A 27,715-nucleotide genomic window follows, 5' to 3' on the forward strand; every position below is an offset into this window, starting at 1 on the left:
TCACATCCCCAGCACCAACTCCAAGGGCAGAAGCATCCTGCAGTCCTGCTACTCCAAGCCTGCCCCCACCACTGCCTCCCATCCTGGCTCAGAAGAGGACACAGCTGCTGCAGGATAGTGATGCTCAGACCCCTCAGAGGTTTTATTGAACAAGTAAGATTGATAAGAGCAGATGCTCTTCTAGGCACAAAATAATTATTTTTCTCCTAATTTCTGATCATGAGATTGCATTTTGCCCTCACATACCCAGCAAAGGTATGGGGAACAAGATAGGTCCAGCTCATGGGGTGAGCCTGGCACACCATGGCACGCAGGGGCTTGAACACAGTCAACCCATGCAAGGTGCAAAAATTCCTTCCCCAGGTGCCAAGGGTCCGACCTCCCCCGGCTGCATGGGAGGCGTGGTGGGATGCAGTGGGAGAAAGAGATGGTGTATGTGGTGAGGGGTACCTGGCCATCTTCTGCCAGCAAGGAGATGCCCATGAACACCCACTGAGCTGCAGCTGGGGAAGGGCAACTAAAGCTACTGGTTCTTGGGACAAGTCTGGGTTAGAAACATGAACTTCTGCCAGTGGAGCAGGCACTGGCCAAGTGAGCTGCCTTGTGTGGTGGGCAGGGTGATGGGTGCTGGGGATAGAGCAGGGACACAGTGGATGAGCAGGAGCAAAGGACTCAGAGGATGAGCTGTGGCCCAGACCATGCTGTCGGTGTGCAATCCCACAGTTATTCATCCTCTCCACCTGCAAAGAAAAAGAAATGAGAATTGCTCATCCACCTCCTCCCTGAGGGCCTGGTAAGCTGGGAGCCCTGGAGGAGTTTCCACATGGAGGGACAGGGGCAAAGGAAAGTGGCCGGCAGAGAGGAGATCCCCAATCCCGCTCACCTCTCTGCTCCTCTGAGTAGCTCTCTGACTCCTCTGAGGAACCTGCTGGGGTTGCAATAAAGCCCCACATCAACTTACACCGATAACCACATTAGTTGCAATCCTCCTCCCCTCCCTGTGCTGTCACCCCCAGACTACACTGGTGGTTGTTTGCTAAGGGAGATGCTTCCCACAACAGCCCAGAGCACAGCACAGCCTGCATTTGGACATCCCAAAACCCATCCCTCATCTGTGTGGGGCTCTTGCTGCCTTAACAATGGGGTGGCTGGGACTTTCCCCTCTGCACCCCTGGGCACCAAGACAGCATCACCCCAGCACACACAGGCTGCAAACCTACCCATGCCAGGTAACTGGTATCCATCACAGCCAATCTTTGGTCTCTTCTCACTGTAGCGGGCGCAGAGGTGGGCACTGCCAGCCTGATTACAGCACCAGTCATACAACTTCAGCTCCTGGTCTGGAGGCAAAAAGGAGAGTAAGGGGCTGAAGGAGAGAAGAGAGGGAGATGGGCTGGCTCTGGGCAGGCAGGGCGCTTGCCTCAGCTTATGGGAGATCCACACTCCCTCCAAGGGCAACAGCATGTCAGGAAAGAGGCTGGCATGGAGACTAAAGTGATTTAGAGGCTACAGCGATGCCAGCCTCAGTCGGGGGATGCCAGGGGTGGCTGTGCTTACCACGGTAGGGAGACGCCTGCCTGAAGGGCCTCCAGTACCTCTCCTGCCGCCCCTCGATGAGCTGGTTCTGACTGTCATACAGGCAGCGGATGCCAGCACCGTGCTGGTTGGGAGAGGTGGAATGCAGCATGGAGACACGGGCAGCCCACCAGCCTGCAATGGGGTGGCAGTGAGCCTTAGACCACAGCTCTCCCCAGCCAGCATCCTTGCCTCAGGACAATGAGCAGGGCTGGGGCTTGCTCCTTGTTATCCATCACTACCACTGCACCACCCGTGGTGCTATGGGGGTTTGGAGGGACTGACAGAGACCATCCAAGTGATCCCCCACGGTGAGACCTGGGTGCTGCGGAGGGTCCATTCCCACTGTCCCCATACAGCTTGGACCAGCTCCATCCAGTTTAATAAGACAGGGGCAGGTCAGCCCTTGTTCCTCCTCTATTTCCGTCTCTGTAGGGAAGAGCAGCCCCTCTCCTCCCATTTTCTATGGGATCACCTGCCCACCCTCCCAGCGGGACCCCAGACACCCTCGCAGGGGAGGTGGGAAGGGACAGTTTGGACATGAGGACGGAGGGAGGTGGTGTGCTCACTTACCTCCACGGCTGCTCTTGAAGCGGGGGTCCTGCTGCCCTTGCTGCAGGGAGCAGGGGCAGGCGGGCAGGCCCTGGCTCCATGCCCGCGGCTCCTGCTGCCGCCCCGTCCATGCCAGGCACTTCAGCCGGTAGTTGATACCCACTCGGCTCTCCAGCTTGTAAATCCACAGCCCGCGGAGGTCTGAGCAGGGACAGAAACCAGGAGCTGTCACCTCCAGCCAAGGGACCACAGGGGCAGCTTTGGCTTGAGGCAAGGGCTGAGTGATGCTGATGCTAGAAGCTAAGCCCACATTGTCCCTAGCCTTGGGACTCCATGCTTAGCAGCTACCCAACTGCAGAAAAATGGGGAGAGGCTATTGCCAAAGAAGAAAGCCTTGGGTCAGAGCCATTACAACAAAAAGGGTCCATGGACACATCAAGAATATTTCAGCCTCAGGGTACCCAGTGGTACCTTTTGTCTCTAGGGCCCCAGTAGCTTGTACCCACTGGAAGCATTTTATGAATTTGAGTCACAACAGCCCCAGGCAATGCTACAGGCTTGGGGAAGAGTGGCTGGAAAGGTGCTCAGTGGAAATGGGCCTGGCTGATTGATGGAGTTGAACATGAGCCAGTTTGTGCCCAGGCAGCCGAGAAGTCCAATGGCATCCTGGCCTGTATCAGAAACAGTGTGGCCAGCAGGGCCAGGACAGTGATCATCCCCTGTACTTGGCACTGGTGAGGCTGCACCTCAAATCCTGTGTTCAGTTCTGGGCCCCTCACTACAAGAGAGATACTGAGGAGCTGGAGCACACCCAGAGAAGGGCAGGGAAGCTGGTGAAGGGTCTGGAGCACAAGTGTGATGAGGAACGGATGAGGGACCTGGAGGTGTAGCCTGGAGAGAAAAAAGCTCAGGGGAGACCTTATCAGTCTCCACAGCAACCTGACAGGAAGTTGTAGTGAGGTGGAGGTCAGTCTCTTCTCCCACGTAACAAGCAGTAGGACAAGAGTTTCCTCCTCAAGCTGTGCCAGGGAAGGTTTAGATTGGATATTAGGAAACATTTCTTCACAGAGAGGGCAGTCAGGTATTGGAACAGCGGTGGAATCATTGTCCCTGGAAGCGTTCAGAAGCCCTGTAGATGAGGTTGTCAGTGACATGGTTTAGTGGTGGTCTTGGCAGTCCCAGGATAATGATTGGACTTGGTCATCTTAAAGGACTTTTCCAGCCTGGTCACTTCTATGGTTCTATGTGCTTGGGGGGAAGGCCTAGTCTCGGTGAACTCAGTGGGAGCCTTGCCACAGTGTTAGGTTGGATTTCATCCCCTGGGGACACCTCCCTCCCCACATAGCTCTTTCCCAGCTCCCTGAGGGGCTGCGTGACCCCCCCGGCTGTGCGGCACTACCTGTGTTGTAGCCCCTGAACTGGTCAGGGCGATATTTAGCGGCTGGAGGTCTCTGAGCCAGGTCATCGTTGTGGTAAAAACCATCCCCGCTGCATGCAGAGGAAAGAGGAAGAATCAGGGGTTGCTCTTCCTGTGCGAGGTTATCACAACCCCAGCCTGCCCTTCAGCTGCTCTGATCCTGAGCCAGTGGGACCCGCAGCACCCAAATCACAGCTCTGAGGACACAAGGGCCAAGGTACTAGCTACCCCAACCCGCTGCCTCCTCTCTACGGGATGCAGTTAATTTTGGGTGCTGCAAATGCACCTACTGCATCATGGCTGAACCTGCAGATACCTCAAGACCCCTGTGAGCAGCTGCCGTGGTTTCCAGCATCTTGCAGGGTGATATGGAGCAGAAACCACCAGTGGTCACGCACAGGCAAACGTGCACGCAGACATGCCTGTGCTGCCCACGCTTCCTGTCCCAGCCACCTTTTCCTTACCCAGCTGCAGCAATGAGGAAACCCTGGAGACAGCGTGCATGGGGTGAGATGTAATGCGAGGAGGCAGGAAGTGACTGCTCTAGCCAAGCAGTGGAAATCCCTTCCCTCGACTGGTGCAAAGTTCAGCAAACATCCCCTGCTCCCCACTCCTTCTACCCAAACCACCAGGATGCTGTGGGCCTGGGCCCCCAGGGGGATGTCTGGCTTTTATCACAAGCACAGCCCAGAAAGTCAGTGTGCTGCAGCACAATACAGCCACTAGTGGGGCAAATTTGATTGTGAGACCCCTGTATGTTAGGCTATATGGGCATAGAGACCCCACCTGAGCTGTCCCTCATCCTTCATGGGATGCAGGGAAAAGGATCAAACCATACAGAGCCAGTGGTGGGACACAGCCTGGTGCTCAGAGGAGGCAGGGGTAGGGTGCTGATCCTGCTGTACCTCGTGTAACCGATGAGCACATTGGTGGCAGCAAGCCTGGTGTAATCCCATTGCATGCCTCCGTCTTGGTACAGCATCAGAACGTAGGACCTGAAGCCATCAGTGGTCAGAACAGCTTGATACGTGATCGTCTGGGGAGAAGTGTTGCAGACAGGTAAGAAAGCGAGCAAAGCTGTTGGATTTTAAATCATGGCTGTGGGTCAGTGCTCGCTGAGGAACAGCAGGGCTGAGGTCCTGATGTTCAAGACAAAGGCAGCCTGGGCTGGTTTGCATTTTGCATGGAAAATGTGATGGTTTTACTTTGATGCTCCATTTACTTTGATGTTCCAGGAGAAGCCTCATATTCACCCAGTTTTATGTTCCTGAAGAACAGTGTTTCTGGTGCTCAGCAAACTCCTACCACATTAAAGAGGAAAATTTTACAGAGCAGGAGAAGTTCAACCAAAGATGTCCCCCAGAAAACCTGAGAAACACCAAAACATGGGCACAGCCCAGTTCTTCTGGTGAAAATCTTCAAGACTGACCTTTTTCACAGAACCGGTTGTTATTTTTAGGCACAGAAAACCACGGGTCTTGTTTTTTTTGACAACTCAATGAGCTCTTGAGCTCCCTAAGCCCCTTACCCTGTGGGTGTCAGTATGCGCTGTGTAGGCAGGTGCCCTCTCCCAGGTGATCTTCAGGGTCCAGGCTGCAGAGTAGGAGGACCTCAGGTACCGCCGAACCTTTGCTTCCACATCACGGACAAATGGAGGCTTGGCCGTGTTGAGGGTGACGTACTCCTGTGGGTTGGGTACACCCATGTCTATGTTAGCTCCCAGCAGGGCAAAGATAGGTCTAGACTGGGGTCATGCCATGGAGCGACTGAGGCTCCGGATGAGATTTGGATGGCTCAAGACATGACACACACAGGACTGAGAGCTCTTAGATTTGGCCCAGAAAAGGGAAATGCTGCTCATGGGCTCCATCAATTACACATTTCAAGGGACATCCACAGAATAGATGATGAGTTTATCATCGAAAGGTGTTTCACGCAAACATGCACCCCAGTGGCTTCACTTACCTGGTAATAGGTGGTGCCAACCCCTTTGGAGAAGTCGGCGTTGTCCCAAAACACAGCAATCATGGGAACCTCCTCGTGGCCATTAAAGCCTCTGGGAGGAGGGTTGGGGTACGTGAAGATGCTGTTGTCTGAGGCTGGGAAAATGATCTGTCCGTTGTCTGTAAACTGAGCAGAGGGATCCCTCCGTCAGGTGAGGATCACCCTATAACACAGGAGTAGCAAGCCCATTTCCAAGCCCACTTTGAGCAAGGCCAAGGAAGGTCACCACCGATGTGGCCACAAAATCACCTCCTGCTATAAACAGACCCTAGCAGCATCACAATTGATTTGCCTCCGACACGGTTCCATCCCAGGCACCTGCCGTCCAGGGCCTACCCAGGTTCCTGGGGGATGGCAGATTGCCCTGCAGCAAGAGTAGACCAGGTAGCCAAGGTAGACTCACGTAGAGAGAGTCGCGCAGGGTTTTCCCAAATGGGAATCCAGTCTCGGGCTTGAAAAGCGGAGAATTAAAATCCACTCTCCTCTCCACGTACTGTCGATCATTTTCCTTCACTCCATACTCGTAGAGGGGCACAGCTGCAACTGAAAAAGAAAACAAGCAAAAAAACAACCCGCAAAGCACACTTAGCAAAGCCTTTGGTGTGTGCCAAAAACTCAAAGGGCTGAAATGATTTTGCTTCCAAAGGGACACAGCCTGGGCGGTAGGAGGTTGGGAGGACACTGCCAACAGCCACCTGGACACCCTGTCTGTCACCTTCCCTTACAGGAGCTTGCTCCCACTGCTTCCACTGCCTTACACGTACACAGCTCTCCTAAACCCACTGTGATGGCCTTTGTGGTCACTGTCCCCTCCTGCTCCGGCCCTGCTGGGGCACTGTGCGGAAGGACTGCTGTTAGGAGGGGAAAAACATTGTATGGGACCGTGGTAGGGGGACAGCAGGGAATTAAGCACCCACAGCAGTTTCTACAGATGTCCACAGTCTCCAGTCCCGTATTTATGTCTGCTAAATAAAACAAAGCATTTGGGGGGACTGTTTTTTCAAGCTGATTGGACCATACTTGAAGGCAGGCTCAGCCTGCCAAAAATGAAAGCTCATGTGCAGGAGGTCCTGATGGTGTGTCTCCCCCAGGGGTCCTGGCCCCAGATAGTCCCCTTGGTCTCTGGATACCAAGTGTCCCTCAGGATGGTCAGTCAGGATACATCACATACCTGCAGGGCCAGGCAATGGGGTCAGGGCAGCCGCCGGCCCTTCTAGTGGAGCTGGAAACACTGGGGATGATGCTCGGGAGATGACAGTGGCTGCTTCTGGCCTGGGGAGTGCCTTCCTGTCCCCAGGGATGGGGACTGGTGGGGCGAGTCTGGTGGTGGCTGTGCGTGTGGTGGCTGGGGAGCCCAGCCGGGCTCCCCCCTGGCCTGGGAAGGCTGTGGGGAGTTTCAACCCGCCAGTGGCAGGGGCTCGGTTCACTAGGCTGGTTGTCAGCTCACTGCCCAGGAACGGCTGTACAGCGGCTGGGCCCAAGGTCTTTGATGTGGGGCTGCCAGCAGTCATCCCAGTGGGAGGAAGACCAGGGAGCCCTGGGCTTCCCCCCAGCGGAGAATGAGCAGCGGTCTCCATACCTACCCTGGCTCCAGTTATGCTGGGAAGGAGCAGAGCCATATCCCCTCGTTCTGCAATCGCTCTGTGGAGCATGGCACTTGCTTCCCCGGGCACGGGGCTATCAGCATCCCTGGAGGGGGCTCCAGGGCTTTCCGTCTGGTGGGCAGGCACGAGCAGGGCAGCCCTCCCCTGTGCAGCAGCCCCCAGGTCTCCCCTTCCCCCTGCAGAGGACCCCCCTGCTGACTCACATGCTGAAAGTGGAGCAGAAAGCCCGGAGCTGGTGGAGTCTCCCTCTGCAGCGCTTTCTCTCTGTGGAGCAGAAGGCAGCGCCAGGGCAGCACCCGGGGATGCAGGAGCACGGGGGGACACCTCTCCCAACGGTGCTGGCATCCCTGAGGCCACCTCATCTTCAAGAGACCATGTCTGAGCACCTCCAGCTTCTCCTGCCAGCCCACCCCGTGCCCATGGCACCAGGGGTCTGCTCCCACTCTGGGTGCCAGGGGCAGAGTTGGTGTTCCCATTGGGTGCCAACCCGGAGCTCAGCCCATGCCCGGGAAGAGGCAGAGAAGCAGCCGTAGAGGTGGCCATGTCACTGGAAATGCTGCTGCTGGGAAGAGCCACTGGGACCAGGGGCTGCACCTCCCAAGGGGAGGCGAGGGCAGATGGGGCTGGTGCTCCTGACGTCTTCTGCATGATGGTTCCTGCTCCTTCCCGCAGGCTGGCACCAGGGGAAGGTCCCCCGTTCACTGAGGATCCTCCAGGCAGCTCCACCACATTGGCTTGGCTCAGTTTTGCATCAGGAAGTCCAGGATTAGCACTGCTCTGGATGCCAGGAGTAGGCACAAGGCGTTCCTCAGGGCCAGCAGCCTCCAAGTCTGTTCTCAAGTCACCACCACCTGCAGGAAGGCTTACTCTGTTAGCAGCCTCGACAGCTGTCCCAGGTGATGAAGACCCCTCTGCAGATGGGGAAGAAGATGCAGACTGCAGAACGGCTCTCATTTCTCCATCAGGGGCTCCTGAACCAGCTGGTCCCTCTCCAGCAGGGGCCTGGGACTGCCCCAGTGACCCTCCACCACCAGCTGTTTCACCTGCTCCTCCTGAAGCAGGAGGGATCTCAGGCCCAGCACCCAGGGAAGGTGGCAGAGCACCAGAAGCACTCGGGCTGGATGGATCCAAAACGGAGGATGCTGCAACCACACCACTGTGAGAGGCAGGACCAAATGAGGAACCTACCCCAGGCAGCTGGCCCATCCCACCCACTGTCCCACTGCCTGCAGCAGGGAGCAGGGGTGGCTCAAACCCAGTCCTACTGCCTGCTCCTCCCAGCGCCTGCTCTGCTGGGCCAGTTCCGTAGTCCCCTGCCGACGGCAGCCCCACATTTGTGCCAAGCTGGACCCCAAGGGCAGCTGATGGGGGTCCCACCAGTCCAAAAGCTGCTGAGCTGGGGCCATCCCATGCTGAAGTCAAGCCAGTGCTGAGTCCATTGGCTTCAGGGAGACGTGGTCCCTGGGGAGCACCAGCTGCCATCCCCGGTAGCTGTGACACCCCGAAGGACGGAGGCACGGGAGCTCCCCGGGCTGCACTGAGGTCAGGGCTCACTGGTGTCTCAGCCCTAGACACGGGGCCGGCTGCACCCCTCGGGGGTGGGTAAGCATCCCCAGGAGCACTGGCAGCTTCACTAGGCAGGCGCTCTGGTCCTTCAGCCCCCAAGATGCCAGGCTCTGGGCCAGCACTGCCAGGAGGTGCTGGACCAGGCAGGGGCCCTTGTCCCAGTGGTGGCACTGCTCCTGCTGCTGCTCTGTCCTCAAGAGCTGACAGCGGGGACAGTTCAGCGTTCACCAAAGTGCCTGTTTCTCCTGTCGACAGCTCTCCAGTGTTAGATGGATCTTGCTGAGCACTGAAAGCTGAAGGACTTGTCTCCGTGTAGGGCTTTTCTGGGTTTCCTGCGTGTGCTGCATCCACTCTGCTCTCAGTGCCCTGCACCAGAGCAAGCTCTGAACCAGTTTCGCTGTCTGGAGTGGCTGGGGACAGACTGTCAGGGTCAAGAGCTGCGGCTGGGATGGGTTCTGCTCCATCACCCTCTGAAATGGAAGGTGCTGCCACTGCACCACTGTGAGAGGCAGGACCAAATGAGGAACCTACCCCAGGCAGCTGGCCCATCCCACCCACTGTCCCACTGCCTGCAGCAGGGAGCAGGGGTGGCTCAAACCCAGTCCTACTGCCTGCTCCTCCCAGCGCCCGCTCTGCTGGGCCAGTTCCGTAGTCCCCTGCCGACGGCAGCCCCACATTTGTGCCAAGCTGGACCCCAAGGGCAGCTGATGGGGGTCCCACCAGTCCAAAAGCTGCTGAGCTGGGGCCATCCCATGCTGAAGTCAAGCCAGTGCTGAGTCCATTGGCTTCAGGGAGATGTGGTCCCTGGGGAGCACCAGCTGCCATCCCCGGTAGCTGTGACACCCCGAAGGACGGAGGCACGGGAGCTCCCCGGGCTGCACTGAGGTCAGGGCTCACTGGTGTCTCAGCCCTAGACACGGGGCCGGCTGCACCCCCCAGGGGTGGGTAAGCATCCCCAGGAGCACTGGCAGCTTCACTAGGCAGGCGCTCTGGTCCTTCAGCCCCCAAGATGCCAGGCTCTGGGCCAGCACTGCCAGGAGGTGCTAGACCAGGCAGGGGCCCTTGTCCCAGTGGTGGCACTGCTCCTGCTGCTTCTCTGTCCTCAAGAGCCGACAGCGGGGACAGTTCAGCGTTCACCAAAGTGCCTGTTGCCCCTGCGGGTAGCTCTCCAGTGATAATAGGGTCCTGCTGAGTGCTGAAGGCTGAAGGATTCATGTCACTCTGGGTATCTGCATAAGGACTGCCATTCCCTGGACCTCCTGACTGTGCTGTGTCCCCTGCACCCTCGGCCCCCTGACCCTGGACCCCAGCAGCAGGCCATGCCAGTCCATCAGGTACAAAAGACGCTGGGTTGGGAGCATCTGGAGCTGAATTCAAGCCAGTGCCATCAGCACCCTGGGGACCACCTGCTGCCATCTCCCATGGCTGTGACACTCCAAGAGAAGGAGACACAGGTGCTCCTTGATCAGCAGTGAGGTTGGGGCTTGCTGGTGTCTCTGTCCCATCATCAGCTGCAGGCAGGGTGCCAGACCCAGTCCCTGGGGGTGGGTAAGCAGCCCCAGGAGCGCTGGGGAATGGCAGAGCAGCAGCAGGCAGTGGTGGCTGTTCTCCAGTGAGGGTCTGCCACGGGGCAGGTTGCAAGGGTGGTCTGGCTAGATGCACAGCCCCCATGTCCCCTCTGGGTAGTGCAGTGTCCAAGACTGGGGGATTTATGCCACTCAGTACATCTGTGGGAACCCTTGGGGCTAGCTGTGAGATGACAGTGTCCTCTGTTGCCTTGGGTGCCTCACTGGCTGCACGTGACAGGGTTGAACCAGGAGCCTCCAATGACACCCTGGAGGTTCCCTGCCCATCCCCATCCTCACTGCCGGCTGGTGCCAGTGAAGTAGCTGGGCTCTGCGCTGCCTGGCTAGGGAGGAGGGAGGGTTCCCATAGGTTTCCCTCTGTTCCCAACACTGTTGGGCTCTCCAGGGGCAGGAAGGTCGAGGCAGCTGGGCTGAATTCACCATTTACTGCATCTCCTGCATCTCCAGGCACTGAAGCTGAGAGACTTCCCTCAGCAGCTGGGGTCATTTCTCCCACTGGCTCTGGGGTGATGCCCACAGCTCCACTTACCGCTCTGTCCTGCTGGGCTGTAAGCAGCCCCCCAGTGCTGGTTCTGGGGCTCAAGAAGTTGGCACTGTCTTCACTTTGGATATCCAGAGGCAGAGTAACACCTTCCTCAACTGCTCCCGTGGCTGTGGTCAGCCCCTGGCTTGGCAGTACGGTGACACTGGTACCCACAGGTCTGCCAGCAGTTGACTGTGCTGGTGGATGGGTGATGGGGAGGGACTCAGTGGTGGGGTTTAGATCTTCTCCTCCTTCTCTGGTCACAGCCGCAGTGTCCTCCTTTATATCTGGAAAGAGAGGTGTGGTCCCGAGGGGGGTGTCGGGACCAGCCGCTGTTACATCAACCTCTGCTTCTGGGGTGACAGCAGGGTGCTGTGCAGAGATTGCAGCAGCGGTCGTGGCTGCAGCAGGAGCAGCCGAACCCCTCTCAAAATCCGGAGGCGTGTTAGGAGGCTTGGTCACGTTTGTCAAAGCTGGTGCTGTAGAGCCATATTCACTCGCCGCTGTCACCAAAACATTCGGCTCAGTTCCAGGAGGAAAGGATGGGCTTGGTGGGCCCTCTGTCTCAGCATCAGCCGCCAAGGTGCTTGTCTCCACAGTGCCCATCACCAGGGCACCAGGCCCCTCGCTCTCTGCTGTGATGGGAGAAGCTGTCCCGGTAGCAAATGGCCCCTCGGTAGTAACAGGGACTGCAGGAGCAGTCCCAAGCCCTGCAGAGATACACAAAGTGGAGCATTATGCTGGGCACTGGAGCCAGCAGCCTGCCAGGATCAGCTATGTGTCTTTGTCAGCTGAGCAACAGGAAGATACCACCCCTTCTTAAACCCTACTGCCCCATCCTGTGGCCTCACAAGTCTCTGATTTAACAGATAAGGAAAGCAGCCTGGGCTACCTTAGGCACTGCACTGCACAGCACCTTTTGCAGCCCCAGCATCTGCTGCTGCCAGCTGAGACAGGACACAACTCATCATAGGTCTGGTGCAAGCCTAGAGGAAAAGGCAGATGCTGCAACCAGGACAAAGGCAGACACTGCAGCCAGGGCACTGCGGATGGTATTGCCTGCCACTGAGAAGAGCTGGGGCCCAGCAAGTCTAGTTCATAGCCCCAAGGGTGTCTGTGGAGCTCTACCGCCTGAAGGCAGCTCTCAGCCCTCTTTGCCTTGCTGCAGGGACAAAACTGAGCACAATTTCTTCTGCAGAGCTGGTGTGTGTGTGTGTTCTTCCATTTTTTCACCTTTTTGGTGTCTGAGGGACATTTAAATACAGTTTACTCAAAGCCCTTTGGCAGATAGGGCAGCCAGGGCTTAGTGAAATATTCCCTGATGGCAAATCCCTCTCTCCTGCTGCAGATAAAGCAAAGGGGACTACCCCTCTCCTCCAGCTGGGTGCAGGCATCAGGAATTCCCTGCCTGTGGGGGGAATATTAACTCCCAGGACCAAGCCCTGCTTACAGCTCCCTCGTCTTGCTGTCGAAGTCCTGCCCCATATCCAGGAGCTTTACACAAAGGAGGAGACACTACCCCACATCCCAGCACCCTCTGGCACCCATGGGTGATGTTCCACCCAGTCTTATTTTTAGGAGAGGGATGTAAGCTATGGGGAGGCCAATCTGCCACGGTTGGCTTCAGGAGGAGTCAGGCAGATCTGCTGACGCTTGGCTTTAGGCAGCTGCAATTAGGGGAGACAAAGGGCTCCCCGAGGGTGAGCCCCAGCAGGGTTTCACCTCAGCACGACAGCCTGAGCCTGTTCCCCATCCCGGTGCTCCGGTTCATCAGGTTCCCCTGCCAGACAACCGCATCCCCCTGCAGCAGAGGTGCCTCCGACCTCACCGCTGGCTCAGATCATTAACTTGTGGATAGCTTGTACCGGAGTCATTAATGACTATGATAGACCAGTCCTTGAGGGGTCTGTCCTCCCTCAACCCCCTATTCCCCCTCCTGTCAAGCTGCTTCCTTGTCATCTTCCCTGGCTCTTTGCACCAACCCCCTTCAGCCAGAGGAGCTCAGCAGCTTCCCTCCCCATCTTGGAGAAAACAGAGCTCATCAGTCAAGTCCCCCAGGTTAGCTGGGCACACTCTACCCCAGTAAATCCGTGTTTTATCTTAACTCTTCCATGCAGAGCAGGAAACACCACCTACCCCATGCCACCCCGTCGTGGGAAGCATGTGTGAGAGGGGCCCCAGCATGGAGCATGGAGTTTGCTCTTTCCCGGGACATGGGAGGGATGGGAGTGTCTCTGGAGCCCCGCTGGCTTCCCTTGGATCCCTTGCTGGAGGGGCTGTATATAGGCTCCAGGGATGCGCTCTCACCTCTCCCACAGGTCCATGCCTGCAGCCAGCCCCTCAGGTGATGCCTGCTCCATAAAACACTTTTCCTAGCTCTTTGGCTGCAATGTATTGTGAGGACTTGCTCATAAGAGGAGTTTCCAGAGTAATCAGGAGAGAAAAGCATCTCACAAGTGTACCTGCTATGCCCTGCAAGGGCTCATACAGGACGTGTTAGCATTAAAATATAAGACATACCGTGTAGAATCCATATGCAGCATCCCACGAAGGTAGAAAGTGGCCATCCCCTGGTCTGCATGCCTCAGGCCTCCAAGCAGGCAGAGCACTGGGAAGCTCAAAGGGAGGTGAGAGCAGCTCCGTCCGTCCGTCTCTCCTTCCGTCTCTCCGTCTGTCCCTCCCTGCCTGCCTGCCTGCCTCCCTGCCTGCCTCCCTGCCTGCCTGCCTCTCCTGCAAAGCTGGAGTCCCGCAGGTGCAACCCTGCTCCTGCTCCCTCCCATTTATAGGGATGGCAGAAGGAGGCAGGTTGCAGCCACCGTCCCCTCCCGCCCCCAGTGCTTTCCCTCCAATGTCCCTGTCATCATTCCCTTCCTGCTGAGCTGCCTCCTTTCCCAAAAGCTGGATGTTCAAGTGGTGCATGGGTTGGGGGTTAGCCTACAGGAACCCAGTCTCCCAGGGACCTGGGCACAGTCCAGTGCAGCTCTCTGGGCCACCAGCACCAGCTGGAGAAGCTGAGCCCAGAGCAGTGCATGACACTGCCCACAGTGGTATCCAGACACTCCAGAGGCCCCACAAGACCCGCTCCCCATGCAGGAGAGAGGGACACGGAGCAGTGGGTTGTGGTGGTGGTGGGGCAATGCCAGGTGGTGCCACCATGCCTGTGAGGACACCACAGACACTGAAATCAGCAGCTGAGCCATGTTCCCCCTTGGCTCAAGGCTTCCCCCAGAGCAGAGGCAGGTTATAAAGCAGAGAGAGGTAGGGTGGGGAGCAGCCCCTTGGATGTCAGCCGAGCTCCCCAGAGCTCAGCTATAACTGAGAGCACTGGGGATTCCCATCCAGAGCCCAGCATGCCCCATCAGGGTTTTAAACCTGCACCTGAGTATGGGCACAGTGGTATGGGGTGCTGGGACGGGGTGAACAGGCCAGGGAAACTCTTCTGCAAGGTGGGACCAGCCACCCCAGAGGTCTGAAGCAGGAAAAGGTGCAGCCCAGGATCCCCTCCCCTGCTATGGGGATCCCCTGGGTCACTTCACCCCTATGTCTCCCCTTCCCCTGAAGAAACAATTCCCAGTTCCCCCCCTTGAAAGCTGCTGCCAGCTCCCCCACTAAGAGCATTATGCAAACCCCCACACTGCTACATGGTTTTGTAATCAATTAAACGCATTTTAACCAGAACTGCCCCCAGGCAACTCCTGCAAAGTGCTATTAGGGGTGTTAGGCAGTACACAGTGTCCCACCCCTCCACCAGGCATGTGGCAATGGTAGGGCACACTGAGCGACATCCCGACCCCAGCTAGGCAGCGCTGATAGGGGAAGTCCAGGGGAGGCCAAGTCACGGCTGATGGATCCCCATCCTGTAACCCACGCATTACCCCCAGCACTGGGAACAGGGCATAGGTGGTAAATAAGGGGGGAGCACCACTTGCCCGGAACCGAGAACACCAGCACAGGAACGAAGCCGGGGGGAGGACGGTGCACTGGGTGCCCCTCAACCAGCACTGCAGATCACTGTGACTGCCCAGCCAGTGATCACCCCAGCAGCTGCCATACCTGGGCTGATGAAGGATTAGAGGGATGCAAACCCACAGTGGGAGAGTCATTGCTGTCTGTGCTGACAATGCCATATTGCTCTGGAAAGCCACCCTGATGGGGAATATGTGCTGACACTGGAGAGAGTTGCTCCAGGTGGTGTTTGAGGTGTAAAACATGGTGGGAACCACAAGGGTTGTTGCAAGTGTACTGCTCAGCATAGGGGAAAACAACTCAGATGAAGCAAGGTGCTTCCAGTACACCTCAACCTCAGCCCTCCTGCAAGCTCCTGCCTGTGTTGTGCTGGGACTGGCACTATCCAGAGACCCTCAGGCTTACACCTTCTGCCTAAATAGCCCAATTCCCTGATGCTCCTCCAGCAGTCATGGGGATGACAAACCAAGCTTGTCCTTCTGCTCTGGCATTGGCACACCCTCCCAAGAAGGCCTGCAGCCACTCTGGGTCGTCCCTCATCTCAAGGATGGTGCCCTGTTCCCACCCTGGGAAAGGACTTTTCCTAAAACCAAGGTCCCAGCAAGCTGCTGGCTCCTGGAAGGATAACCAGCACCTGCAGTTATCAAGGACCAAAGCATCAGCTGTGCACCAGAGCCCCGCAGGAGCCCGCATCCCGGGGACAAAACCATGAATCCCAGCATCCATGGGTTCTGCACTATACAGCATGGCATGGCATGGCCCAGCACAGTGCCTTATCAGCCTTCCCGAAATTAATGGGCTGGTTGTTCCAGCCCCGCGGAGATGCTGGCATCTCCTACCAGCACTGGTCCTGCTTCCTATCAAGGGCATTTGGAGAGGGGTCAGGGGTGGGTGGGAGGGACCAGGTTATCCATCAACTCCATAGGTTCTGCATGATTTGGCATCCTACGGAGACAGGCTATAGCCTCCGGCACAGGTGAAGGGGAGAGGGACACTGGAAGGGACACTTGAGTCACAAGGGAGTTGAGACACATTCCCCATGATACTGCTGGGTGTTGTGGAGTGACAGTTCTGCTGGTGCAGAGTTTGCTCCTTGGGACAATGATGATAGATGGGAGCGGGTTATAGCGAACAGGCTGAGAAACGATTTATGGGCTCAGAAAGGAATGGGACTTGGATCCAACCTCCCAAGACCGTCTGGACAGGGGTCCATGACAAGCAAGCAGCCATGGTAAAAATGGCAGCCGGAATCCTCATGGATGGCAGGCATGTAGAGCATGGGCAGCGTTAGGAGCTTGTCAGAGCTCAATGTCCCCAACACCCAGGCAGGGCCCACCATACCAAAGGGAGCATGTACCCCCACCATGCCCCACTTCTTCCTCCCATGCTGGGGTCCAGAGCCGCCCAGTGGGACCAGAGCATCTCTTCCTCCGGCCACGCCCCAGCCATGACAACGGAAGACATCCATGCTGGCAGGGGACAGTGAGTGCCCCGGTCACCTTTTCATCCCGGCACTTCAGGACCTTTTCCTCCCTTTGTGACGCAGTTTGGCTCCACTACCCCGGCCTTGGCCCCTGGCCATGTCCCGGGGTCTGAAGTTATGGATTCAACAGCTGGAGAAAGCAGCCCAATGGGATGCGGTGTGGGAGGACTCTTGGCCCAGCTCCACGGCGTAGGCAGAGCACGAGGATTCCTTCCCCAGCACCCCACCAGCCATCCAGTGTGGGGACCCCTTTCGGCAGGCTTTGCCCTGCTCCCCAGCTCCCTGAGCAGGTGCTAAGGACCTCTCTTGGTGCCAACAGCTACAACAAGTCCCCCAAAGCCAGGCAGCATCCTAGAGAGCAGAGGGGCAACACTGGAATGCCAGGGGCATTCCACACGGCAGTATCCTGAAAAGTTGCCTGGGCTCAGCCTCCATCCCCAGCCCAGTCTCTCCCTGGACTGCAAAGTGGCAGACAGATGGGTGATCCCAGGGTGCCTCTCCCCATTCTGTCCCCATCCAGCCCTGGAACAATATATCCCCAGGTTTAATATCCCAGAGCCCCATGTGCCCCCTCCCAGCCTTCCCCACACTGGTGGCACGGGCTGCCAGCAAGGAGCAGAGATCAGCCTAAAACAACCCCAGAGAAGCAACAGGGCTATTTTGTTAATTATTTCAGTTTTCAATCTCCCGGCGAGGTGACTTGTTTAGGCTAATAATTGCTTCAGTTGGATTTTATCTGGCTAATTAATCAGTTAATAAATGACTTTGCTGCAGGGGGATAGATGCTGCGGCCGTCTCCTTAACTGGGGACTGGAAAAAAACAGGGAAGGAGCACAGCCCATGTGATTTCCACACCCACATGGTGCACATGGATGGCATGGGGCAGAGAACACCCAAGCAGGGACCCCCAGCCTGTCAGCATACTGAGCCAACCTCGGAGTGTTTGCAGCAGCCCCTGCCAGGGGGAGCAGCCCTCAGCTCCTCTCTCTGCTGTGAAGCTTTTGGGACACAGTTTTCCTTGCTGGTACCTCTGCTAGATGGAGAAGCTGAAAACTGGGGAAGACAGCTTGGAGAAAAAAGAAGTCATCATCTTTGTCACAGAAAACATGGGATTTCCCTTTACTGCCCAGCCTGGTTAGCATGGGTATGCTCCTGTCAGCAATACCACAGGTGAGCTGGGGATTGCCTCTGTACCAGGCTCTGGCTTCACTTGACCACTGCACTGCACGGCTCAGGAGCTCACTGGCCATGGGGCAGGGCTCTGGTGTGGGATGGGGGCTCTTTTCCTCTCCTGCCTCCTTCCCAAGAACCACCTCAGGCTCCACCTTGGCCCGCTCTGGATGTAAAGCAGCCATGAAGCATCTCCTGAAGACCTCAGGCACTGCAGCCTCCCTGGGTTGCAAATCTTTGGAGACCACCATCACCAAAGCCCTGAGTGCCCTGGGCACAGCAGCACTGGGGCTTCTAGGTCTCCTTTTTCTCATCCACTGGTCCTCAGGGTGGCTTTCATGGCTGAGCCAGCTCAGTCCCAGCTGTAAAAGCCCATCCCCACAGGGCCCTCTCTTCTTGGTCCCCTGGCAGTGCTGGTAGGGGGAGCCTCATCACAGGAGCCAGGTCTGGTGCAGGATGGTGGGAGGGCTCAGGCTCTGCAGAGAGGCTGAGGGAAGGGGCAGGGGCACCCTAGCCCACAGAGAGGCACTGGGGGTCCTGTGGGGATGGGCAGTGAAGGACGGGGGGTCCCAGGTTCAAGGGGAGCTGTACAGGTTACCCGAAAGGGCTGCACCACTGTGAGTTAGGAGCTGGCAGCAGATGGCTTGCCAGTCCACACGGGTGCTGGCTGGGCGAGGAGCAGCAGTCAGGTCCTCCTCTTCCCTCGCCACTCTACTGCCAGGCCGGCACACGGAAACGCTGTCTGTAAGTCCCCGCGGAGCTGTGGGGAAAGGACAGCCATCAAACAATGCCAAAGGGATGTCCTACCCCTGCTCCAACCTAGGAGGGGCTTGATCCCAGATGAGGGTCTCCCCTTCATCTGAAACTGCTCCAGGTGACATTCAGTGTAAGACCCAGCCATTCCCCTCCTGCTGGCTGTCAAACCTCCTCCCTAGCTGGCTGCACCATGGCTGGCAAATGCAAAGTGGCACCCCCCTCCCAGCACACCTCACCTTGGACAACAGCAGCTCCTGCACTGTGGTGTTGCCCAGGTCCAGGGGGACGGTTAGCCGCAGTGACAGAAAGAGATGAGATACACCTAGGGATGGAAAACATGGTTCTGGTTATAGCCCTTATATATTGGGCTCTGTCAAGGGATCTGGGGGTCTTTCCCCTGATCCTCTGGCGGAGACACAGAACCTTCTCCCAAGTTAGTCATGTCATGGACACCTTAAACTGTCAGGAGAATAACGCTCCACCTGTATAGCAAACCACACATCCCACAGAGCATCAACACCCTTGTATTGAGAGCATGCGAAAAGAACAGGGCTCCAGGACCCCCTGCACTTGCCCCTGGAAGCCTAAAGCCACCAGCACTGAGGGTGGTGATACCCATGGGGCACTGCACTTACTGGTGTTGGATGTGGTGGTGGGGCAGACAGGCAGCATCGTTGGCAGGTCTGCAGAGGTGCTGAGGGCAACCTCTGTGGTCTGGGTTGAGCTGGCAGCAGGGGAAGAGGGCTCCGTGCCTGGGCAAAGTAATGTTATGTTAGCGCAGCCTGCAGAGAGGTGCAGGATGCTCCTACAGCTGGGGACAGACCAAGCCTAAATGGAGCCACCTCCATGAAGCCACCCAAGTATATGCCCAGCATCCCTTTGGGGATTTGTCCTGACTATGCCCCTTGCTTTCCAGGCACCCCGCGGCTGCACCTACCTGTGGCTGCACTGAGGGTCCCAGATACTGTTGCTATACCTGGGGTCGACCCCAAGGGTGAGTTGGAGTTGCCAGGGGTAGCCCTGGATGTGGGATTGCTGCTGCACATGTCCGTGCTGGTAAAGGGGGCGACTGTGCTGTCTGCCAGGGTTGTCAAGGGCTCAGCTGAAGCGACTGTCGGTGCTGGTGTGGTGAGAGGAGGCATAGTGGATGGTGAGAAGCTGCTGGTCTCCAGTGATGTACTGGACCTCTCCAGGGTAGAGGATTCAGAGCTGGAGGGAGGGAGAGTGGCTGCAGTGGTGGGGTCAGTGGTGGGCAGCAGTGCTGAGGTCTCCATAGGTGTCAGGGAGGTAGGGACACTCGTGGACATGGTTGCTGTCACATCTGTGACGGTAGTCGCTGCAAAGAGGTGGGAGAATGAGGTGTACAAGGGCTGGTAGTGAAAGGCTGAGACCGTGGCTGTGCTGGGGATAGTGCAGCACCACCACCATGATCTCCATGAGGGATCCAGAGCTGTACATCAGCCATGGAACATTGAGAGTGGAAATTCACTGTCCTGCATGGATCCAGCATGTGGATGCCCAAAATGGGCATCAGCAAGGCAGGCCATGTAAATCCAAGCCCAACAAATCAGGAACAAGACATGGCCATCGTTGGGCTCAGGACAGAAACTCCTGTAGGCGCCAGCACTGAGACCCGTTTCACCACCTTCACCCACCCCTGGAGGAAGTCAGACAAACCCGTCCGACGGGAAGAGCCGTGCAGGAACTGGTGACCGTGAGACAGGCTGGAACTGCAGCAGCAGCGGTTTACACAAAGCTCCCTGCTGCAGATAGTCAGGAACTGATAACACCGGGTGTAAATAATGGCAAGGGGGGAACCAGCCCCACAGAGGAACAAATCCCAGCTTGCAGCTTAGGGCAAGTAGTTAGAGACGTGCAGCAACCCATGAAAGCTCTGCGGGGGGGGGGGGGGGGGGGGTCATGAAGGATGCAGGAGGGCCTTCCTCTCTGCCTGCACCGACTCTGTACTGGGGCAGTGTGCTATCCCTGAGGAAGCCCAGGCATCTGTAACCCTTTCCAAAAGGATGCACAAAACAGCCTGGCTGCCCCAGCCTCCATCAGGGTATGCCTGCGAGTTAGTGGCTTTGAGATGCCAGGCTGGATTCCACCATGATCCCAGCAGAAACCCAATGAGTTTGTGTCTCTGCTTGCATGGGGTTGGGGAAACAAGCCATGAGCTTTCAGCCAACCCCACCAAAACTTCCCACAGCCATTGACTCCATGAGCTGGTGCTAGCTGCAACTGGTTAAATAATAATGTGGAGAAGGGCAATGGTCTGATCCCAACCCATGCTGGGTATCTGCACTATAGATCCACATGCTCACATACAAAGGAGGAGCTGTAAGTCCACCTCTGTTTCCCATTTAGCAAACAACACTCTCAGTGTTTCACTCCCTCACCCCACAAGGCACCGCACCGCCCCGAGGAATGATGCTCCATGCTCACCACCCGCCCCATGGAGACCATTGCAACCCACTCAGCCCTTACCGAGTACGAGGTGCAGCACGGCGAGGCGGGCAAGGCTCAGCAGCAGCAGGGGCAGGGGTGACCTCCTGCTTTGCCCAGCCATGTCCGGGTAGGTGGGAGCCGATGGGACCCTGCAGGCACCAGTCCAAGTGCTCCCTATGTCCCCAGCACTGGGGTTTCCTGGTCTCCTTTGCCCAGTAGAGGAGGAGCATTCAGGTGGGCTCTTTCACTCCCTAGGTGTTGGCAGCAATGGGGGGGTTTCCACCCGACACAGATACTCCCAGGGAGCGGCGCGATGCCAAGCAGACATCAGCTGCACAGCTGGACCCAGAGGAGCCCGGAACAGCAGGCAGGGCAGGCCGGCAGGGCCACCACTGCAGCCAGGGACCGTGCCGTCCTTGCCTCCTGAGGAGACAGCGACAACAGAAAAAAGCCCAGGGAAGCAGCCAGGCTGCCTGGGACCGTCCCTGTGCTCCACCACGGGGGTGATGTTTGGTGGTGGCTCCTGACACCAACGCCCCTTGGGAGACAACAGCCTTGTCTGAGCGCGAGGAACTGGCTGAGAAAACAGGAGGCGCTCAGGAAGGGCGTGCTCCAGGCTGACGGTTTGTCCCCCGGGCTGTCTGTAGAGGCATCACTTCCCTATGTCACAGCATGTCATGGCTGAAGCGCTTTGCTGATAGCTGGAGTCACTTCCTTCTTCTCAGGGTCAGGGACAAGAGCAGTCGGAGGTGCCTGAAGGCACTGGGCCAGGGTACAGGCGCTCCTGGAAGGTACAGGCATGCTGGAGGACTGTCAGGGCACAGCCACCCTACTGCTGTACAGACACATTTAGGCATCACCGGTGTACAGCGGTACAGGCACTCTGTTAGGGTGCTGTCACACTGTAGCCATTAGGCCAGGGTACAAGTACTCGGTCAGGATTCAGTTGCTGTACCTTGGTACAGGGATTCCGGGGGCACATGCACAGCTAGGGGCACCAGAGCATAGGGTCCAGCCTCCCTGCCAGGTAGAGGTGCATGGAGAGGGGTGTCACCAGGATACAGCTGTAGCCCCGGGGTGAAAATTATACCCTGGGAGAGCCACCGGGGTACGATCACACTGCTGGGACACAGGTGCTTACGATGGGGCACTGCCAGTGTACAGCTATTGAGGGGGAACAGCTGGTGTACAGCCGCATTCCTGGGGTACAGCCGGGACACCGCCCCACCGCCGCGCAGCTGCCGCGCCAGCGCCGGACAAGGCACGCCGCGCCCCCGAAGCTCCGCCCTCTTTCGGGGCCACGCCCCTTCCCCATACTTACGCCACGCACGGTCCTCCCACAGGCCACGCCCCTCCCCGCTTTTCCCGCCCCTTCCCGCGGTGGGGGTCGGGTGGGAGCTGCACTCACCCGCGGCGGAGCTGGGGGTCTCGGAGGCGGCGCCAGCGGTGGTCCCGGCCGTGGTCTCGGCCAGTTGGGTGGGGGTGCTCCCGGGGCCCCCCGTGCTGGTAACGGCGGTGGCCGTGGTGTCCGACGCGGTCCAATGGGGCTCATCCGAAGTGACTGTCGGTGCTGCTGCGGTGTGGAAAGAGGTGCTGCCGGTCCCTAGCGATGTGCTGCCAAGCAGTGTGGCCACGGCTGGCTCTTGGCGGGTGGTGATACCAAACGTGGTGCCCGCTCCGGTGGAGGAGAGAGGAGCAGAGTCGGAGGGAGGCAGTGTGTTCTTTTCGACTCCAAACGATATGACAGCCGATGCCGTACCGGTCCCCACAGACGTGACAGTGGTTGAATCAGTACCATTGGATGTCGTAGCCGCCGGAGCTGGTGTCGGGGTGCTGGTGGTGAGCCCTAGCCTTGTTTGGGTGGGCTCAGGTGGTACCGAGGTGCCATCGGGAGTGCTGAGGGCTGTGCTACCAGTCACCTGTGGTGTGGTCATGCTGGAGGCTGCTGGGCTGCTCCTCAGAGGCACAATGCTGGCTGTGAAAGCACCCATGGTGGAGGTGTCAGGGCTGGAGGGAGGGAGGGTGGCTGCAGTGACAGTAGGCGTGGTGGATGGTGAGAAGCTGCTGGTCTCCAGTGATGTACTGGACCTCTCCAGGGTAGAGGATTCAGAGCTGGAGGGAGGGAGAGTGGCTGCAGTGGTGGGGTCAGTGGTGGGCAGCAGTGCTGAGGTCTCCATAGGTGTCAGGGAGGTAGGGACACTCGTGGACATGGTTGCTGTCACATCTGTGACGGTAGTCGCTGCAAAGAGGTGGGAGAATGAGGTGTACAAGGGCTGGTAGTGAAAGGCTGAGACCGTGGCTGTGCAGCATCACCACCACCATGAGCTCTACAAGCTATGCATGAGCAATGGATCATCAGGAGTGGGACATTCACTGTCCTGCATGGATCCAGCATGTGGATGCCCTGAGCAACAACATGATTGTCAGCAAGGCAGGCCATGTAAATCCAAGCCCAACAAATCAGGAACAAGACATGGCCATCGTTGGGCTCAGGACAGAAACTCCTGTAGGCGCCAGCACTGAGACCCGTTTCACCACCTTCACCCACCCCTGGAGGAAGTCAGACAAACCCGTCCGACGGGAAGAGCCGTGCAGGAACTGGTGACCGTGAGACAGGCTGGAACTGCAGCAGCAGCGGTTTACACAAAGCTCCCTGCTGCAGATAGTCAGGAACTGATAACACCGGGTGTAAATAATGGCAAGGGGGGAACCAGCCCCACAGAGGAACAAATCCCAGCTCACAGCTTAGGGCAAGTCATTCTCTGTGAGGGGGTGAAGGATGCAGTAGGATAAGACCTACCCAAGCTTTGTGAGTTTGAGGCATGCAGGAGGAATGAGCCTCAAGTTTATTCCCTGTGTTTGACTCAACACTGCTCTTGCTTTGTGTCAAGTGCAAACATCACGATGGCATTTGGAGTTTTCCAGGCCCACAACATCCTGGTGATGCTGCCATCCAGGCAGGGCCATTTTGTGCTTCTGGGTAGGTCGTATCAAAGGCAGTGAGCCCAGCAGTGACCAGTGTTCAGGAAGGAAGTCAAACTGTGACCAAGGCCTTCTCTGCTTGGATGGAAACCCACATGAGAGGCAAAAGAAGTGAAGCCAAGCTTGTTGCTTCTGTGTTGCAGAGCACAGTCCTTTCGCCCACTGGAACGAGGCCGAGATATCAGAAAGCAAACAGCACACACAGTGTTCTACCTGTGTTGGTGAAGCCATGCCGAGGCTGCCACCACCACCCTGGGGAATGGTGCTCCCATCTCAGCACCCACCCAATTGATAGCACAACATCCCACTCAGCCCTTACCCAGCGTGAGGTCCAGCACGGCAAGGCTCAACAGCAGCAGTGGCAGCCCTCCTCTCTGCCCAGCCATGTCCAGAGCCAGCACCCCCACTCCCTAAGTGGGGACAAAGTCCCTGCACCCAGGGATACAGGGCCAGCGAATGGTGCCAGCAGTGGAACTACGGTGCCGAGTGACGTTTGAAGGCGGCAGGAGCCACTTCCTCATTCCAGCGGGCAGGGAGAGGAGGCACTGGCGGGCACTACTCCACTACTCCCCTTTCCCGGGGGAAGGTGCTGCACCGATGTCCCCGGGGCACCCGCGGGCGCCGCGGACATCGTCACAGCACCGGCCCCCGTGTACACGGCGGGCGGTGCCAGATGATGGAGTCCCTCCCCTTATCCCGTATCCCTGCCCATTTCCACGCCTTTAACAACCCCCCTACCCCCCGTGTTGTATAACATCCGGAGGACCGCGTGGCTGCCAGGTAAGGACCGGCAGGGGCAGGGTACCAGCATCCCGCTGGCTTACGGACCGGGATGGGTAAGGCACCGGGAGCTCAGTACGGTCCCGTTTCCCTTCGCAGCTGCCGCGCTGAACCACGCTGCTCTCGCTGCCGGCCCGGGTAGTGCTAAGGATGCGGCGGCGGCAAGGGAAGCGAAAGGCCTCGGCCCCAGAGGAGGATTTACGCGTGCCTCGGAGGAGGACGGAGAAAGAGGAGGAGGTGCAGGAAGCCCGGCAGAGGGCGGCCCCCTCCGTGCGAGAGTTCAAGTTCAACAAAAAGCGGGTGCGCCTCATCTCGGAGGGCTCGGATCTGAAGGATGATGGTCGGTGCATCCTTTACTGGATGTCCCGGGACCAGCGGCTGCAAGGTGTGAATCAGCAAATGGGGGAGGCTGGGAAGTGGAGCTTCTATGGGTGGCGAAATCCACAGTCCCTTCCCACAGTAGGCCTTGGAACTGGTTCCCCCTGTGCAGGGGAGACCCCATCTCCATTCCCTCAGTAAAGCATCCTCCCTGACACTGCCCCATGTGCTTTCTCCCCAGATAACTGGGCTTTCCTCTATGCCCAGCGCCTGGCCCTCAAACAGGAGTTGCCTCTGCGTGTCTGCTTCTGCCTGGTGCCCAAATTCCTGGAGGCCACCATCCGCCACTATGGTTTCATGCTAAGGGGTCTGCAAGAGGTGGCCGAGGTATGACTGCTGCAGGGATGTCCATGCTGAGTGGGACAGGGGTCCTGAGGGAGGGGGCGGAAGACTCATCCTTTCAGTGGATGGTCGTGGGATGTGGTCTGCAGGGGTGTGAACCCCCCCATAGCCTTTTCCCCCTCACTGCAGGAGTGCACAGAGCTGAACATTGCATTCCACTTGCTGCGGGGCTACGCCAAGGACGTGCTGCCTGCATTCGTGCTGGAGCATGGTGTTGGTGGGCTAGTGACGGACTTCAGCCCCCTCCGCCTCCCCAGGCAGTGGGTGCAGGACGTCAGGGAGCGGCTGCCAGAGGATGTGCCATTTGCACAGGTGGGTGCCTGCACTCTGCGAGGGGAAAACTGGCTGGAGAAATGTGGGAGAAACTTGTCTCCTGCGTTCTGTGCCTGCAGAGGTGAGCCGGAGTGACCTGAGCAGGGAGTGTGTGTGTCATGTCTTCGGGACCATTTGCTTCTCCTGCTCACACCCTCCTCCATGGCTTTGCTTTCCAGGTTGATGCTCACAACATCGTGCCCTGCTGGGTTGCCTCCCCCAAACAGGAGTACAGTGCCTATACCATCCGGAGAAAGATCCAGGCTCAGCTCCCTGAGTTCCTCACGGAGTTCCCCCCTGTTGTTCATCACCCATATTCCCCCTCCTGCCCAGCAGAGGTACCAGCAGCAGACACTTCCGCACTCAAGGCCAATCCTAGAGGGTTTTACAGCTGTTTTGTGATCCTGGGAGAGGATGGCAGGGAATGGGGACAGTGACCTGCCTGAAGTGGGCAGGTGATGTGGAGATGGCAGTGCCCTTGGGGAGGTTGGTTCGCGTCTCATTCATTCAGGGCAGGTCTAGTTAAGAGGAGAAGGCTGGCATGAGCTTGGGACTTGCTGGCTGGGGACACCCAGGGGATCTAAGACTCAGGGCAGCCCTGGCTGAAGAGCATCTGTAAATGCACTCATGCTGCTTGGTCACTGCCCAGCCCATTGCTTGGGAGGCCTGTTATTCCAGCTTGGAGGTGGACCATACAGTGAAGGAGGTGGAGTGGGCGACCCCTGGGACGGCTGCGGGGCTGGCTGTGCTGCAGTCCTTCATCAGAAAGCGACTGAAATACTTCGGCTCCCACCGGAATGACCCCAACAAGGCTGCGCTCAGCAACCTGTCCCCGTGGTTCCACTTCGGTGAGTGCCCCAGGCTTTGCAGTTGGCAGCACAGCTGAGCACGGTGGCTGGGACTGGCAGCCTGATTTCCTCCCTCCCCACGTCCCCAGGCCAGGTTTCCACCCAGCGAGCCATCCTGGAAGTGCAGAAGCACCAGCACAAGTACAAGGAGTCAGTAGACGTGTTTGTGGAGGAGGCCGTGGTGCGGCGAGAGCTGGCTGAGAACTTTTGCTACTACAATGAGAACTATGACAGCGTGCAAGGTAGCGTTCTGGTTTGGGTGGGCAGCACTGGGGCTGACCTGGTACCCAATGGCTGGGCTGGTACCCAGCTTGGCAAACCTAAGACTGACTTGGAGAGGGGCTGTGAGGGCACTAATTGCTGCCATTCAGTCCTTCTGAAGGTAAAACAGGAGTTGGTAGATGCCCTTTTCAAGGTTGATGTCCCCTGGGCATAGTGCTCTTCAGTAGCTCAGTTCTCTATCTCTTCCCCAGGGCCCTGCAGGAGCTGGCTGCTCATCATTGCTCCTTATCTCTCTTGCTCACAGGTGCCTATCCATGGGCACAAACCACCCTGAAGCTCCATGCCAAAGATGAGAGGCCTTTTCTCTACAAGCTCCAGGAGCTGGAGCAGGGGACCACACATGACCCGCTCTGGAACGCTGCCCAGGTACTGCCCCACATCTCCCTGACAAAATGCTGAGTCTTTTCCTGAGGGGCAGAGGTGAGGTGGCACAGACTGACCTGTCCATCTGTCCCTTTTCCCCCAGCTCCAAATGGTCCGGGAGGGCAAGATGCACGGCTTCCTGCGGATGTACTGGGCCAAGAAGATCCTAGAATGGACCCGCTCCCCAGAGGAGGCCCTGCAGTTCGCCATTTACCTCAATGACCGCTACGAGCTGGATGGGAGAGACCCCAACGGCTATGTAGGCAAGCAGCAGGATGGGGGCACAGCAAGCGGGGGGTCTTATCTCTGATGGCCAAGGGCTGTGGCAGGGGGAAGGCTCTCTGCAGGCTACCCAGGCCATCCTGCTTTACACCCACATCTCATTGCTTTCTAGATGCCTCCAAGCAGGGGCAATGCTGACGTTCTGTCCCCACACCCTGCAGGCTGCCTCTGGTCCATCTGCGGCATACATGACCACGGCTGGACCGAGCGTGCCGTCTTCGGGAAGATCCGCTACATGAACTACGCTGGCTGCAAGCGCAAGTTCGACGTGGGGCAGTTCGAGCGTCGCTATGCTCCCTGCACACTCTCCCAGTGACAGGCACAGCAGACTCCAGACTGCTCGTGCCCCTCTGCACTGGGGGCAGATGTGCCAGTGCCAAGGTATGGGCTCACACCTTACACCACAGCCGGGGATCACCACAAATGCTGTTGGAGGGCTCACTGATGGTGGCAAGCCCCGGGGTTTCACAGGTCTCTTACCCCCTGCTCAAGCTGC

General features: G+C 57.8%; 5 protein-coding genes across 8 annotated transcripts in view; 2 read left to right on the plus strand and 3 right to left on the minus strand.

The window, feature by feature from the left end:
• Window positions 1-178: 178 nt before the first annotated feature.
• On the minus strand, window positions 179-9,451 carry LOC130608768 (mucin-4-like). 4 transcript variants are annotated; one of them, XM_057426993.1, is made up of 12 exons: window positions 9,302-9,451; window positions 7,356-8,413; window positions 5,952-6,091; window positions 5,510-5,674; window positions 5,073-5,228; window positions 4,450-4,580; window positions 3,527-3,615; window positions 2,149-2,328; window positions 1,558-1,710; window positions 1,221-1,340; window positions 884-928; window positions 179-740 (listed from the first exon to the last, which is right to left on the minus strand). In XM_057426993.1, the coding sequence occupies exons 2-12, from the start codon at window positions 8,356-8,358 to the stop codon at window positions 724-726; spliced, it is 2,199 nt and encodes a 732-aa protein (XP_057282976.1). In that variant the 5' UTR covers window positions 8,359-8,413; window positions 9,302-9,451; the 3' UTR covers window positions 179-723. The 4 variants fall into 4 exon arrangements, with proteins under 4 accessions (XP_057282976.1, XP_057282974.1, XP_057282973.1 ...); XM_057426991.1 differs by having other exon boundaries at window positions 884-925; window positions 7,356-9,451; XM_057426990.1 differs by having other exon boundaries at window positions 7,356-9,450.
• Window positions 9,452-16,917: 7,466 nt separating this feature from the next.
• LOC130608895 (uncharacterized) lies at window positions 16,918-21,624 on the minus strand. Its single transcript, XM_057427304.1, has 5 exons — window positions 20,690-21,624; window positions 19,140-19,538; window positions 18,838-18,954; window positions 18,439-18,524; window positions 16,918-18,206 (listed from the first exon to the last, which is right to left on the minus strand). Exons 1-5 carry the CDS (start codon window positions 20,769-20,771, stop codon window positions 18,132-18,134), a joined length of 759 nt encoding a protein of 252 aa, XP_057283287.1. The 5' UTR covers window positions 20,772-21,624; the 3' UTR covers window positions 16,918-18,131.
• LOC130608852 (mucin-5AC-like) lies at window positions 20,895-24,191 on the minus strand. The gene is made up of 3 exons (XM_057427209.1): window positions 23,952-24,191; window positions 21,606-22,889; window positions 20,895-21,073 (listed from the first exon to the last, which is right to left on the minus strand). Exons 1-3 carry the CDS (start codon window positions 24,016-24,018, stop codon window positions 20,895-20,897), a joined length of 1,530 nt encoding a protein of 509 aa, XP_057283192.1. The 5' UTR covers window positions 24,019-24,191.
• The window catches only part of RPL35A (ribosomal protein L35a), a 150,833-nt gene continuing 145,289 nt past the window's right edge, over window positions 22,172-27,715 (plus strand). The window contains exon 1 of the mRNA XM_057427117.1: window positions 22,172-22,176. The gene's annotated coding sequence lies outside the window, so the exon portion shown is untranslated. The remainder of the gene's footprint in view (window positions 22,177-27,715) is intronic.
• Window positions 24,369-27,673, plus strand: LOC130608809 (deoxyribodipyrimidine photo-lyase-like). The gene is made up of 10 exons (XM_057427118.1): window positions 24,369-24,412; window positions 24,512-24,797; window positions 24,972-25,117; window positions 25,262-25,444; window positions 25,624-25,782; window positions 26,094-26,292; window positions 26,382-26,534; window positions 26,819-26,940; window positions 27,041-27,200; window positions 27,381-27,673. Exons 2-10 carry the CDS (start codon window positions 24,563-24,565, stop codon window positions 27,533-27,535), a joined length of 1,512 nt encoding a protein of 503 aa, XP_057283101.1. The 5' UTR covers window positions 24,369-24,412; window positions 24,512-24,562; the 3' UTR covers window positions 27,536-27,673.

The sequence above is a fragment of the Pezoporus wallicus genome, unplaced genomic scaffold (assembly GCF_028554395.1).
Source record: "Pezoporus wallicus isolate ANWC-B61680 ecotype Strahan unplaced genomic scaffold, APGP_CSIRO_Pwel_v1 scaffold_7107, whole genome shotgun sequence".
In the NCBI taxonomy this organism is placed as follows: Eukaryota; Metazoa; Chordata; class Aves; order Psittaciformes; family Psittacidae; genus Pezoporus; species Pezoporus wallicus.